Raw genomic sequence first — 12,956 nt, 5'->3', positions numbered from 1 at the left:
GTCACTTTCCAGGCACATTATTTGGGCTCTGGAAGTTGTCAGTAGTTCTTCATCTTCAGTATCATGATTTGTACCTCTGCAAAAACAAGTGAATTTACTAACCACAGAAATGTAAGCTTTAGAGCATTTTAGTTTCCTAATAAATATTTTAAATTATTGCTTCCAACTGCACAGTGAAAATAGAGAGAAATTGGCTACTCTTGTGCAAGTTGCAAAATTTTAATGTAAAAAGGTTGTTAGGTCAATCTCTTGAGGGTCAGAGATGGTTTTAATGACTCTGTATAGAAAAGCAGGACTAAGCTCTTAAGTATTTCCCATAATGATATAAGCATAAAAGCAATATATTTCAGGAAGTAACTAAAAGCCATAAGCACCTTTTCATATTCCTTTGCTTTCCTCAGTAAATGACAGTAACACAGCATCATTTTTCCTGAGAGATCTATTTTCCACGTTCACATTTCCATCAATACCAGTGCACACATTTGACTGAGAAATCTGCAGCTGAATATTTTAAAGCGTTTTCTGGCTATACCAAAGACTAAAGCTAGAACACGCATGAACTAAGCAAACTTCAGAGGGAAAACTGACTGTGGAGCAATATATAGCTTTTGTCTCTCACTTTTGGGAAGAGTGAATACACACAATCCAGCATTAATCATACCTTGTGCTTTAGGATGGAAGAAATGGCAAATTTTCACATAGCAGCTTGTTTGCCACAACTCATTTCTACTCTTTCAGTTGGAAATCACTGGTATGTTAAAGGAGGTTTATAACAATTTTGGTGGGTTTACAGTTTATTAATGTGTAAGAGAAAATTTATGGTTTTCTTTTTTAAAGTAAAAGAACACCAGATGTTTTTTGATATGCAATCCATGCTGCTCCTCTGCCACCATAGCAGAACATCTGTCTCTACCAAAACACAGTATTGTGCTAACAATCAGACATCTTTGAGAAAAAACAACTCACTCACTGCTGAAAAATTCCAACCTAAAGTGAAACCTCCTTCCCTTTAATGTACTTTCACATAATTTTATGTGCACTCAATTATAATGAACTTAATTATAATAATATTATAACTATTTTCTCTGCTTCAGATAAAATAATTATAACATTATTACAGAAAGAAAATATATTCAAGAAAACACATTCAAGAAAATTTGGGTCAGGGAAGGTTTTAGTCTCCCTGTATGTCTGTCAGGCTGCTGATGTCTTCATCTGTCATAAATTCCCCATGGAAAACTAGAAGTGAAATCTAAGGCTTTCTCCTTGCTCATCTCCTGAATAGCCAATAGTATCAGTCATAAGCATAGAGAGAAGGATTGACCAAAACAGTATCTAAGAGAGAAGGAACATCTTTTTGAGGTTTTTCTCCATTTGCCAATTTCTCATGTCACCTTCTCATCCTGCCAGGCCAGACACGTGTGGGTTCCGAGGAAAACAGACCCCAAAAATTGTTGCCTCATTCCTAGGTACTTCATATATCTGCTGTGCACTTCAGTATATTCCAGAACAGAAACTGGACTGTTGAAAGCATCCTCTTGAAGGCAGCAGGACATGTCAGACTGAAATACAGCACTAAAGGTATGGCAGGGAAGAAAGGAGGATCAGGGCTGTTAATTCAAGCCTCTTCAGCTATGAAAGGCTGGCTCTTTTTTTGTCCAAAATATGAAAATGGTATCAACAGGCACAGACAGATTTCTGTACCTCATCAGTGACGCTGATGCCTTGGACATCCTGTGGATATTCTGGTTCTCATGCATCTTTCCAAAGGTAAGGAAATGCATGCCAGATGACAGAAATTATTCTTGTGTAAAATACCTCTACCTGATGTTTCCAAATATTATAAGCAAAATTATCATTACTCACCCTGCCAAAACAATAGGCTGACGTAAAATTTGACTACTTGGATGCACTGTTCCTCACAGTTAAGCAGCTTGTGGGAGAAAGTAATTGCTTGGAATAATTTCAGATGCTGTAATTTAAAGATCAGATTCAAAATATCTAAAGCACTTTACAGTCACACCTAAATCTTCCCATCATCAACTCCAGTAACAAAATTGGATACATGTAACCTTCTGCAACATCGTGATTTTCTGAAGATGGAATTTTCCCACTTGAAAGAGGCTATCTTCATGGCAGAGAACCACTTAAATATCTTATGCTGACTTTAATTTCAGCAGCAATTGTAATGCTGCATCTCAGAGTAGTTAAAAGCTCCAGTATGTATATTACACAAAAGCTTCTCAAAGTACCGTGAGTTTTCCAGAGCAGCAAAATGCCAGTTCACTGGCATCTTTTATTACATCTCACGGAATGCAAGATTTGCTGTTGTTGGAAAATAAAATGAAAAACACTTTTCTAAGACCATCCAGCAAAACTCTTCCTCCCAGTCAGGTACACAAAAACCTACAAGATCCTCTCTCTAGCTACAATACACAGTGCTTAAGCAAAGCAATTCCACTCACGTCCATGACTGACAATAACAAGATATCAGGGCACAACCTCCCCATTAAGAAAAGATAAATGAGGGAGCTCATTTATCAATTACACCAAAACCTTTCTGGAGGTGCATCCATGGAAAACTGAAAGGGAATGTTGTGCTGCATTAGCTAAAAGTAGAACTCAAGACAATGTAAGGCTTGTATAAGAAATGCTAAACATATTCTTGTTTATTATTCTTAAAAGCATTTAACTAAATATTAATGATGTTTCTCATAATCTTCCCCCACTTCCCCAAAGAGGCATAAAAATGTGCCATTTCCATAATGTACTGCTATATTCAAGGCAAATAATTATTAATTTGCTTAAAAAGAAATTCTGCCAAAAATAAGGCACTCATCTAGGCAGTAAGATTGACTTAAATCATGCTAATCTAAATATATATTTGCACAAGCCTAAGCAACATTTATTTGAATGCTGTGAAATACTGTACATCTTAAGTAAATATATTTATGTGGCTTTCTCAAAACAAATATCTAATACTGTTGGAGAAAAGGTAAACTTGAAAATGCAGACATTTACATGTAAATAATATTAAGATTATGAAAACAGCAAATGAGATTTAATATAAATTCCCCATGCTCCATTTTGTTTGCTCATTTCACCAAAGCATGCACTGAAAGGCAGAATCTGTCATCATCTCCCTATCAAGCCTTCTGGATACTGTTAATTGATACAACACAATCCAACCTGCAGCAATCAATACTATTTTGGAATCAAAAAAGCTTTTTACTGTATTTATAGTAACACAAAAACTCTGGAGGCTGGCAAAACCTTTCACTGCACAAATAGCACACCGTGGTCAGGGAAATTACAGAAACCACCACTTCCCAAGCTGATCTGGTATTGAAGAGAAGCTGGATAAAACACAAGCAAAAAGAAAAATATATTTTATATTTACTACTAACCTGGGGAGGAGGTAAAGGGTGAATACTGAAGGTAATCAGTTTTAAGTCAGAAGAAATGGAATCTATGCTGTTGAGTATCATTACTACTGGTTCGTTATTTTTTCATTGCATTTTATTTTCACAGCTCCACATTTTAATCAGAGAGAGGCAAGAATAATAACAAAAATATCCATTTTTTGTACTAAGATACTTTTTGCACTAAAAAAATACAGATTTGGCTTATTTAGGATATATGCTTTCCAGTATGTTGTTTTCACAGGAAACAGATAAGCAGAAATATTGTATTTCTGAGGTGCCCCATGACAGGAAGGAATTATGCATCTGACTCCATGTTCTTAGAAAGTTAATTATTTTAAGATACTGTATGATATTAAATACTATACTGAACTATACTAAAGAATAGAGAAAGAATACTTACAGAAGGCTAACAAGACAATAATGACTCTTTCTAGAGCCCCGAGACAGCTTGGCCCTGATTGGCCAATGAGTGAAAACACAGAATCACTCCAGAATCCAATGAAACAATCATCTGTGGGTAAACAACCTCCAAACACATTCCAAAGCATCAAAACACAGGAGAAGCAAATTAGATAATATTGTTTTGCTTTTTCTCTGAGGCTTCTCAGCTTCCCAGGGGCAAAATCCTGGGCAAAGGGATTTTTCCAGAAAATACCACACAGAAATATCTCCTAAAGCAGTGACTTGCAGTTCTCAATACTACTTTTTCAAATTAGATGTTATTTTGTGCAAATGGCTTTAACACAGTTGACTGTTTGATACACACTAGCTGGTGTACCTAATAACTGGATTTACACACTCTTTACTTTGAGAACATCTATACTAAGTAGAAGAAAAATTTTACAGGTTTCCAAGCATGCCTCCTTACAGAGACATAAGGAGGGGTTAAATCATAATAATTACCTTGAACTTACTGCTACAGCCTTCTCTGCTGGAGAAATGTGCAAGTTGCAGCAAGATGGGGGTCAGTGTCTTCTCACAGATGAGAAGTGATAGGAGAAGAGGAAACAGCTTCAAGTGATGCCAGGGAAGGTTTAGGTTAGATATTGGGGAAAACTACTTCACTGAAAGCATTGTTGAGCAGTGGAACAGGCTGCCCAGGGAAGTGGTTCAGTCACCACCATCCCTGGAGGTATTGAACACTTGGGGCATGTTGGGTTTAGGGCTTAGCAGTGCTGAGTTGAGGGCTGGACTTCATCTATGAGGTCTTTTCCAACAGAAAGTATTCAATGATCATCTTTATATCCAAGGGAAGCTCATCACTCAGAGCTCTCATGGAGAGCCCAGTCTAAGGGCCAGCATCGGTGGAGGGGGAGGTCTTTGTTCACATTCTTATGCAGCAACCACTAAACCATCCATGCAGAACTCAGTGAAAAGCCAGCATTTATGGCTCTGCCTACCAATGCAGATATCATATTTTCTTCCAGCTGCAATATTTTCTCCCGTGGTGTCACCTTGGTCCCCCAAAGAGCCTGTGTTGCCATGAATGTTGTTTGTCTGTGGTGTAATAGCTGCATGCTGAGCAGAAGAGCAAGCAGTCCTCTCTTTTGTGTATTCTCAGTAACCACTTCTTGTCAAAGGATGTCATGATTCCTATCTAGGTGTTATTAAATGTACAGTAGGTGTTTTCACTGCAGTACACAAGTAGTGTTTGCAGTGACAGAAAAACAAGATTATGGGGAAGATGATGGATAATGAATGAAGTTTTTATCCCTTTATTTGGAATACTATTTCTATGAGCTTGTCTGAAAGGCAATTTCTCTCCTTTCTACCTCAACCTATTCTGTGAAGCATGAAAGCAGAGTGTCACCTCTTTTGTGAACATTTTTGTGAACAATTTCTCCTTTTGTGAACATTTCTCCTGAGCAGTCTATTTGAGAGCCCAATGTCCGACAGATTTCTACCCTCAATAACCTTATTCAATTGCAGAACAAATAAGCTAATGGTTTACAGAAGTTATATCTCACAAAGAGATATCAGGAACGCATGCATGCCTTTTCTTTTAGTGTAAACCTTATATTCTGCTGGATTCTCCTCTTATTTAGACAAGGTAAAACTGTTTTCGGTTAGAGTTGAAAAATCTTTCTGTTTAGTGAAGAAAAAAAAATCAGAAATTTACAGTCACTTTTCAGGATGAAAAATAAAGATCATCTGAGAAAAGTTAGTCTTACCCAAAAATTTCCATCCTTTTTTTTTTTTTTGTTGCTGTTGTTTGGTATTTTTTTTGGGGTTTCTTTTTTGTTTTGTACATCTTCATTCCTGCTCTTAGTTTGCACTGAGGTGTAACAAAGTGGCTGGATACACCAGGCATAAAAGTCACCTCTGGCACTGCACAGTGTACAGAAAAATCCTTTCCTGCACCTCTGTGACACACTTTTTGCTTCCTACTCTGCAGGCACAGTGGCTTTCTAAGGTGCAATGCAAAAAGCCAAAATAAAACATGCTGCATCTCTGCCTTCTTTTCTTGCCCTTTTTTGGTAAATCAAAAGCAGTAAGAAAAATGGTAAATGGAGTTTTTGTAACAGATGGTATTAATATATCTTTATCCAACTAATAGGCACCACTATTCATTGCATGGATGCCATAAGCATGCCATCCATATCTTACATTTTTCTAAAGTCTGTACCCTCTCATTTAATGTTCCCTCAGGTTCACAGAAAGTTCTTCAATTCAGAGAGATAAAGAATATTTCATTTATACTCCTTCACATACCATCAAGCCCATTATGATGGCTGTAGTTTCTTTTCCCCAAAATACTTAATGAAGAGTGGTTGGAGGGTGCAAGCAGTCGTTTTGCACTTGGACTTTGAAGGCTTGGTGTTGACCTGATTACACTGGGTTTCACAGCAGGATGTATCTCTGTTTGAGACAAAAGAGAGAGAGAAATTATAGCTACTTGATTTTAAGATAAATAAAACAATCTATTCCACATATGAAATTTACTTTTGTTTTTCAGTGAAAAGAAAATTTCTTCGCACTTTTGTGTTTACAAGACCTTGAACAACACGAGTCCTCCTACCCACAGCTCCTCCAAGTAAGAAACATCTATTTCACTTTAGGTTACCCAAGCTCGATTCCACAGTGCAGACATGTAAGGATTTGAGGTTGAAGAGCTAATAAACACAAAACACTCTGAAATGGGTGTGTTTATATTTTCCTACCCTTTTGAGATTTGTATTGAAGCTACACACCCACAGATTTCAGCAAGCAAATAAAAGCATTTTACTGTAGTGAAACTACCTCAACACCTCAAGCTATTCAGTATTTTCTGTCATAATAACATGCTTTAGGGGATCTTCCCACACACAAGTCACAAGGTGCAGGAGTCAAGAGGAGACACTGTAGGGCTTTGCAGGTAAAACTACCCCAAAACTGCAGTGGGAACACTTCCATACTTCCTCTTCCTGGGGAGCTTCAAACATCCCAGAGCATCTGTTTCATGGAGCAAGACTATTTTGGAGGAAAAGGAATAAAGAGGGAATGAGGCAGCAAAACACATGTGGCCAGCACATTTCAGAGTGGCACCTGCTGTGTTTGCCAGGAGCTGACGCAGCTGCAGGGAAATTTCTGTATTCTGCCAGATAAAAGTGGCAAAAGGAAGCCTTGGCTGAGTCTGCTGGTCCCTCACCAGGAATTTGCTGAACCAATTAATTAATTCCCATCACACATTTGTGTTTAAAATGCCACCACCAGCCTTGGATGGACCCAGGCTTGTGTGGGAAGTCAGCTGCCCAGGGCAGGTCCTGGCCCTGTGTCACAGTGCAGGGCACCAGCTGCCAGCACTGTGCAGGGTATGAGGCACCAGCTGCCCAACTACAGCAGCCTCTGATGAGCCCAGGAGGCAGAAGAGGCTGAGAAGGTGAGGGCAGAGGGGCTGGCAGTCAGATCAGCAGAATCAGCTGCCCAAGGCAGGTGAGATCAGAGCATAAAAACTGAGTACTTTCCCATTTGCAACCCAGGTTTACACCTCCTGAAAAGTGCTTCTTTCTTCTTATAAAGTGCTTTTTATTTTCTGTTTATAAAATGGAGCAGAGAAGCTGGGAAGATGCAAAATCCACAGTGAGGCCAAGTATCCAAGGAGGAGCCTCTAAGGCCTCTGCCATCCATGGCTGCCATTCAGGAGAAAGAGAAACCACTGTATAAAGTCAAAGCCCACTGCAATAGCATGTTCTTCCTCCTTCAGGAATGCCCAAAGTCTGATACCCAAGTGCTTCCCTGCCCTGCCTGGACCTCTTGGTCTCATGGCCTTGGCCAGGCTCTGCCACCGTGCCAGGAGGAGATAACGCCAACAATTTTCACACTGGAAAAGACTTTGCTTAATTGTTCACAACTGCTTTGGCTGGGGCTTGCAATCACACTCTCCAAGCATGAACACACTCCCATGAGAAGCCTCAAGAGGGCCAGGTAAGAAACAGTAGGGCAGAGAAGTACACAGAGAACAGCTAAGAAGGAAGGCACAGCTAACCAGTCACTTCAGGGCAGAGCTGTAGATTTGATGGCACCAAATTCCCCACCACTTAATTAGATAAAAGCTTTTTACAGCCATTCACTGCAGAATTCATCTGCTTTCACACAGAAAAGATTTCATGGCATGTCCTGTTTTTCTTGCTGTGGGGAACAAGCATCTCATACTTTGCTTTTTTACTAAAATGGGAACAGAGGCATGCTTAATATTATGAACACCACTGATTGCTAAGGTAAAACTCTAAACTGAAATAGATACACTTGTGCCATTTGCTGAAGGTAATTGGAATTTGCATTCTAAAATGTTCATTTAGCAATCTTTTCCAGTTTTCTGAAGGAAATGGTAGTTTTCCAGGGCTAACAACACTAAAAGCTTATTTTATTTGCCAAAGAGCTCCAGCAGCAACCACAGTAATCCCAACAGTTGCATCGACACATGAGAACTCCACCTCCTTTCATCTGCAACCTATAGGAGAGGCAATTTCATATTTTCAGGGTGAGCAAACAGTTGAGGAAGGAAGCATTTCCTTCCCTCAGCTTCAGTTCAGAAGTCACTAATCCTCCATTAGTTTACCACAAAGGCTGTCGTTTCTCTTTCTGCAGTAGAGGAAGGTAGCAAGACCAAGCTCTACATTTAGGTTCTAGAAAGGAACTCAGTAAAACAGCCAGGATCACTTCCCAATGGACTGAGTCCTTCCTGTGCAGACCTTTACATCTTATTTCACTCCTCCTCTACATATAGACTTACTTGAAATATTTTCATGCTTTAGATCAGCACTTTATAACCAGCTGCCTCATCACACCCAAGCAGTGTAACGAGGAATTTCAGGAGTTTTGCTTACTATCCCTTCATATAATTGTATTATGGAATAATAGTAATAAAAATCTTTTAATTCCTGCTGCTCTTATGCTCTTCTATTGCATAGCACTTCACTGAAAATCTTTTAGCCAGCTGCACCTTGTTCTAACTCAGAGCATTCAAATTATCTCATGACCAGTAGCAAATAGCCAGTCAGCCACATTCTGAAATAAAAATAAATAGGAGTAAGAGATACTGTTTCAAAAACATATTAGTAACCCATTTCATAGGACCAGATTTCAGCCTCAAGCAAGTAAATAACAATAACAACATTAAAAATTTCTCCCTTTTTCATTATGGCAGTAGGGTAAAAAAATAAAATACCCCAAAGTAAACAAAGAGAAGCTGAAGTCTTGTACCAAATCACCTCAACAAACATCCTGGATTCCAGAGGGGCTTAGGCAGCTGCACCTTTCCCCCACCTCATCTCCTCAACATGTATCCCAGCTGGAGTGTTAGCCTGGTTTTCTCATAACTAAGAGATAATATAGGACATTTAATTAGCCAGGGGTTCACCACAGCAGCTTTGTTTTAGGAAGCACAGTGATGACTGATGAGATTGAGGGGATTGGCCCCAGCTCTTGAGACAACAAGGCCTAATTTTAATGCTTGTCCTACCTCACCTGTGGAAGCCAAGATGCAGAAAGGGAAGTGATGATCCAGGATGTGCAGGGCATTGAAATCCTCCCTGCCTTAGCAGAAACGTGGAAAACAGTAGTGCCCTGACACATTGTTAATCATATGCCAATAAATTTCTGTGAGAACGGCACAGCATGAACCTTAAAAAGAAAACAAGTGCCTCCTATATAAGTTGACATGATATATAATAATATTTTTATGAGAAAAATAATGCAAGATTTACTAATTTACTGAAATTAAAAAAATCCCAAATAAACTAAAAAGATCACAAACAAACTAAACTAAAAAATTTCGCCAAGCTACATAGCAAACAAAAAGCCATTTTCTAGCCATCCCTATAAAGCTGATTCAGATGAATGTAATCAACTGCACTGGGTTCACTTCACATTCCCATAACACATATTATTTTCCTCAGCTGTAGTGAGACACAGTTACTTCTCATACAGTCAAATTCCAAGCAGACTCTACAGATATCTGGCATATTTTAGGACTGTTAGTCTTCTACCAGACCTTCATGTAAGTTCACAAAATGCTGCCTGACACTATTCATTCATTCACTCTCTTAAACCTACAGACTCAGACTCCCAGAGGGGTCGAGACAACTCCACAAAGGCTGTATAACATGGCACTAAAAACAGATGCTGTCTTCTAAGTGTCCCCATGTTAGCACTTCCTCTTCAGATGCACAGACAGGTCAGCTGGATTAACCATCCCCTGTCCAGCTTCCCCCCTCACAACCACAACTCCACCAAGTCAACCCAAGTAGTCCCTTCAATACACATAACACACATAGCTGGGATGTCTGTAGGGAATTATTCCTGTCTTTTTTCTTAAACTCCAGGGCAGGAGAAATCAAAATTCAGTGAGAATGGCATTCATTCCTCATTACCCACATTCTTGAAGTTACCATTTCAACAAAATTGATATCCTGGAAGAACAGTTGTAACTACATTAAAACTGATTTCTATTTCAGTAAGACAAGAGACTTACTGTTTACTTTGATCTAGTTCAAACCTCCTGCTGACTGAAATTATAAGCAAAACATCTAGACTAAGCTCTACACTCAGCTGTAGAGTTCACTTCTGTAGAACAGGATTAACACACAGCAGAATTACTCGCTGAATCTCTAATCAACTGATTGATTTCTATTCTCATTTGAGGATTAACAGCCTCTGGGTTATCACAACTCTTATATGACTGTGCAAATATTTAACAGTCACTGACGGCTCATTGCAAGGAATCATTATTATCAGAATTTTTCCTCTCCCCATTTACTTATAGTTTCATGTCCTCTCGGTTGTGAATTCAGTACAGATTTCATTGCACCTTTTAAACTTAGGTCATCAAATTACAAGGTATGCATCTTAGTGTGGCTGAGCTCCCCTGCTCTTAAGTAAAAAGTAGTATTGCAAATGGATACAAAGGCCACAGTAGAGCAGTCCTGAGAATCTCCCCTTTGAGCAGTTCTTCTTTATATTTAGAGAGCCAGACTATTCTTCACGTTCTAAATTACATCAGGTGTCACTCTGACACTAAACCAGTATCAGGAGGACTTCTGCCTATATCCTGAAAGTTCAACCATGCAGTTTTGTAACTCAAGTGGACCACCATTATTATTAATTTATTAACTTCAGAATTTTTTCACATTACTAAAAGCATAAATTCTCTCTTTTTGTGCATCCCAGGTTATGATGCTTCAGTACACACTGAAAGTTTGTTTGGTTTGCTATTCTCCATAGGCAGATACGCACCTAAATACCCAATGATACATGACAGTGGCTTCCTGGTGCTTTTTATCTTCAGAGGATTCCCAGCAAGTTCACAATGTCGATCTGCATCTGAGAATTTTAAAGAATAAAACCCAGTTTAAATATTTTACTATTACAAACAGATTTAGGATATACCAACCAGTCTCTGACTTGCATTTTTAACACAAATTTCTTTTAGCCTAACTTTTAGATTCTCCTTTTTATCATCAATACTTCTAATCATGAATATTTAAAGGCAGAACATGTCCTCTTTCATGCAAGTGATGTTATGATTTTTCTATTTTTTTTTTTAAAGAAACATAGTTTTAATACCAGCTAGACTGTAGTTTTTGCTTACAAAGTCTTTCTGGAGATAGACTTTGGCAAGTAAATGGATAGACAGCCAAGCAAATGGAACATAGATGAAAACATGCATACTAAAAATGCAGTTTTGGCTATTAAAAATTATTTTCATTGAATTCTTTTTTGGTTTCTACACACTTTTCTGTCTCTAAATGGGGCAATACAGAGTCAAGGATTTAAAGCTGGGACTACTGATTTTTGTCATACAACTCCTCACTGTAAACTTTTCAACAAAATGCTCAGTTTTAACGAAGTATTACAGAGCTCAAAGATCTCAAAGATTGCAACTCTCTGCTAAGAAAAAATTAGCAGTGCAGCAACTGCCTAAAATTTCCTGCTGCTACTGTGAATACACAAGCAAAGATTCCATCCACATGTCCCAAAAACAAAGTGTTAACATAAAGAGGTTAATGCTTAGACAATGAAGTCAGTCAACTTAAGGCAAAAATTCACAAGGTTTCAGTAAATCATTTCAAGACAACTGGAAATAGATCATCTTTTTTTTTTTTCTTTTTAAGTATTCAGAATAATTGGGTTCCTGTCTTTCAAGAGCACAAACAGCTCCCATAGAGAGCTTCCAGTATCCCTAGAATACAGGTATTCTGTTCTGTACAAAATTGCATTCGTACAGTGATTATATAGGTCAGGAGGTCCCTCAAATGGAAGAGCTTCCCACAAATACCTACTTACAAGTTTTACAGAAGGGACACATTATATAGATTATAATTGCAACTCCTCCCTGTGTTTCACCAAACTCTTCCTTTGCTCCATTCCAGCACATGAGACACAGTAAACAGCAACAGCAAGAGGATAAGACACCATGTAAAGCATTTACAATCCCTTTTTCAATTCTAATCTAGATCTGTGCAAAAATCATGAAGATGGTGAAGGCACAGCAATGACTGGAATAAGTATTTCAGATATTCAAGATGTTTTCAGTGCAGCAGACAAAGCACAACTTACTTTCATAGATTAAGGAACCTACATAAAATTGTGGAAATACCAACGGGTTTCAAAGGTTCCAGAGCCCTAATGCTGAGTACATTAAGTACTTTGTTACCTTTTCTTAATCACAAAACATACTATGCTCAGGAAAAAAACCTAAAAGGCCTGGTGCCCAGAATTTTTTTAATATTGCAAAACACCTGAAATTATTTAAGTGGTGGAGCAGAATGATGTGTCTCCACTGACTCCCTCAGTAAAATAAGCAGAGGCTATATAGTATTTTATAGCTACTTTGAGAACAGCAAAGCATCACCTAAGAAGTAATTAGCAAGAAAATTTTCCATCTATGTGCCTTCACTATAAAAAAAGATATTGAATCATGTAGTGGTATTTATATGCTGACTGGGAACACATACTGCAAGGAGAGCACAATTTTCATGCTTGAGATAAAGCATGTTCATCAAAGGTGAGTATTCAAAGCGCACCTATCTATTGAAACAGTAAAGCAAGCTT

The 12,956-nt window shown here is 38.3% G+C and overlaps 1 protein-coding gene across 3 annotated transcripts in view; it reads right to left on the bottom strand.

Moving 5' to 3' along the window:
- MTA3 (metastasis associated 1 family member 3) overlaps positions 1-12,956 on the bottom strand; it is a 137,252-nt gene that overhangs the window by 34,750 nt on the left and 89,546 nt on the right. For all 3 annotated transcript variants that reach the window (XM_058800999.1, XM_058801000.1, XM_058800998.1), the window contains 2 exons: positions 11,139-11,225; positions 6,138-6,284 (listed from right to left, as the gene is read on the bottom strand). In XM_058800999.1, the coding sequence (XP_058656982.1) occupies positions 6,138-6,284; positions 11,139-11,225 (234 nt within the window). The remainder of the gene's footprint in view (positions 1-6,137; positions 6,285-11,138; positions 11,226-12,956) is intronic.

The sequence above is a fragment of the Ammospiza caudacuta genome, chromosome 3 (assembly GCF_027887145.1).
Source record: "Ammospiza caudacuta isolate bAmmCau1 chromosome 3, bAmmCau1.pri, whole genome shotgun sequence".
NCBI lineage: Eukaryota > Metazoa > Chordata > Aves > Passeriformes > Passerellidae > Ammospiza > Ammospiza caudacuta.
This window is presented reverse-complemented; position numbering and strand designations above follow the sequence as displayed.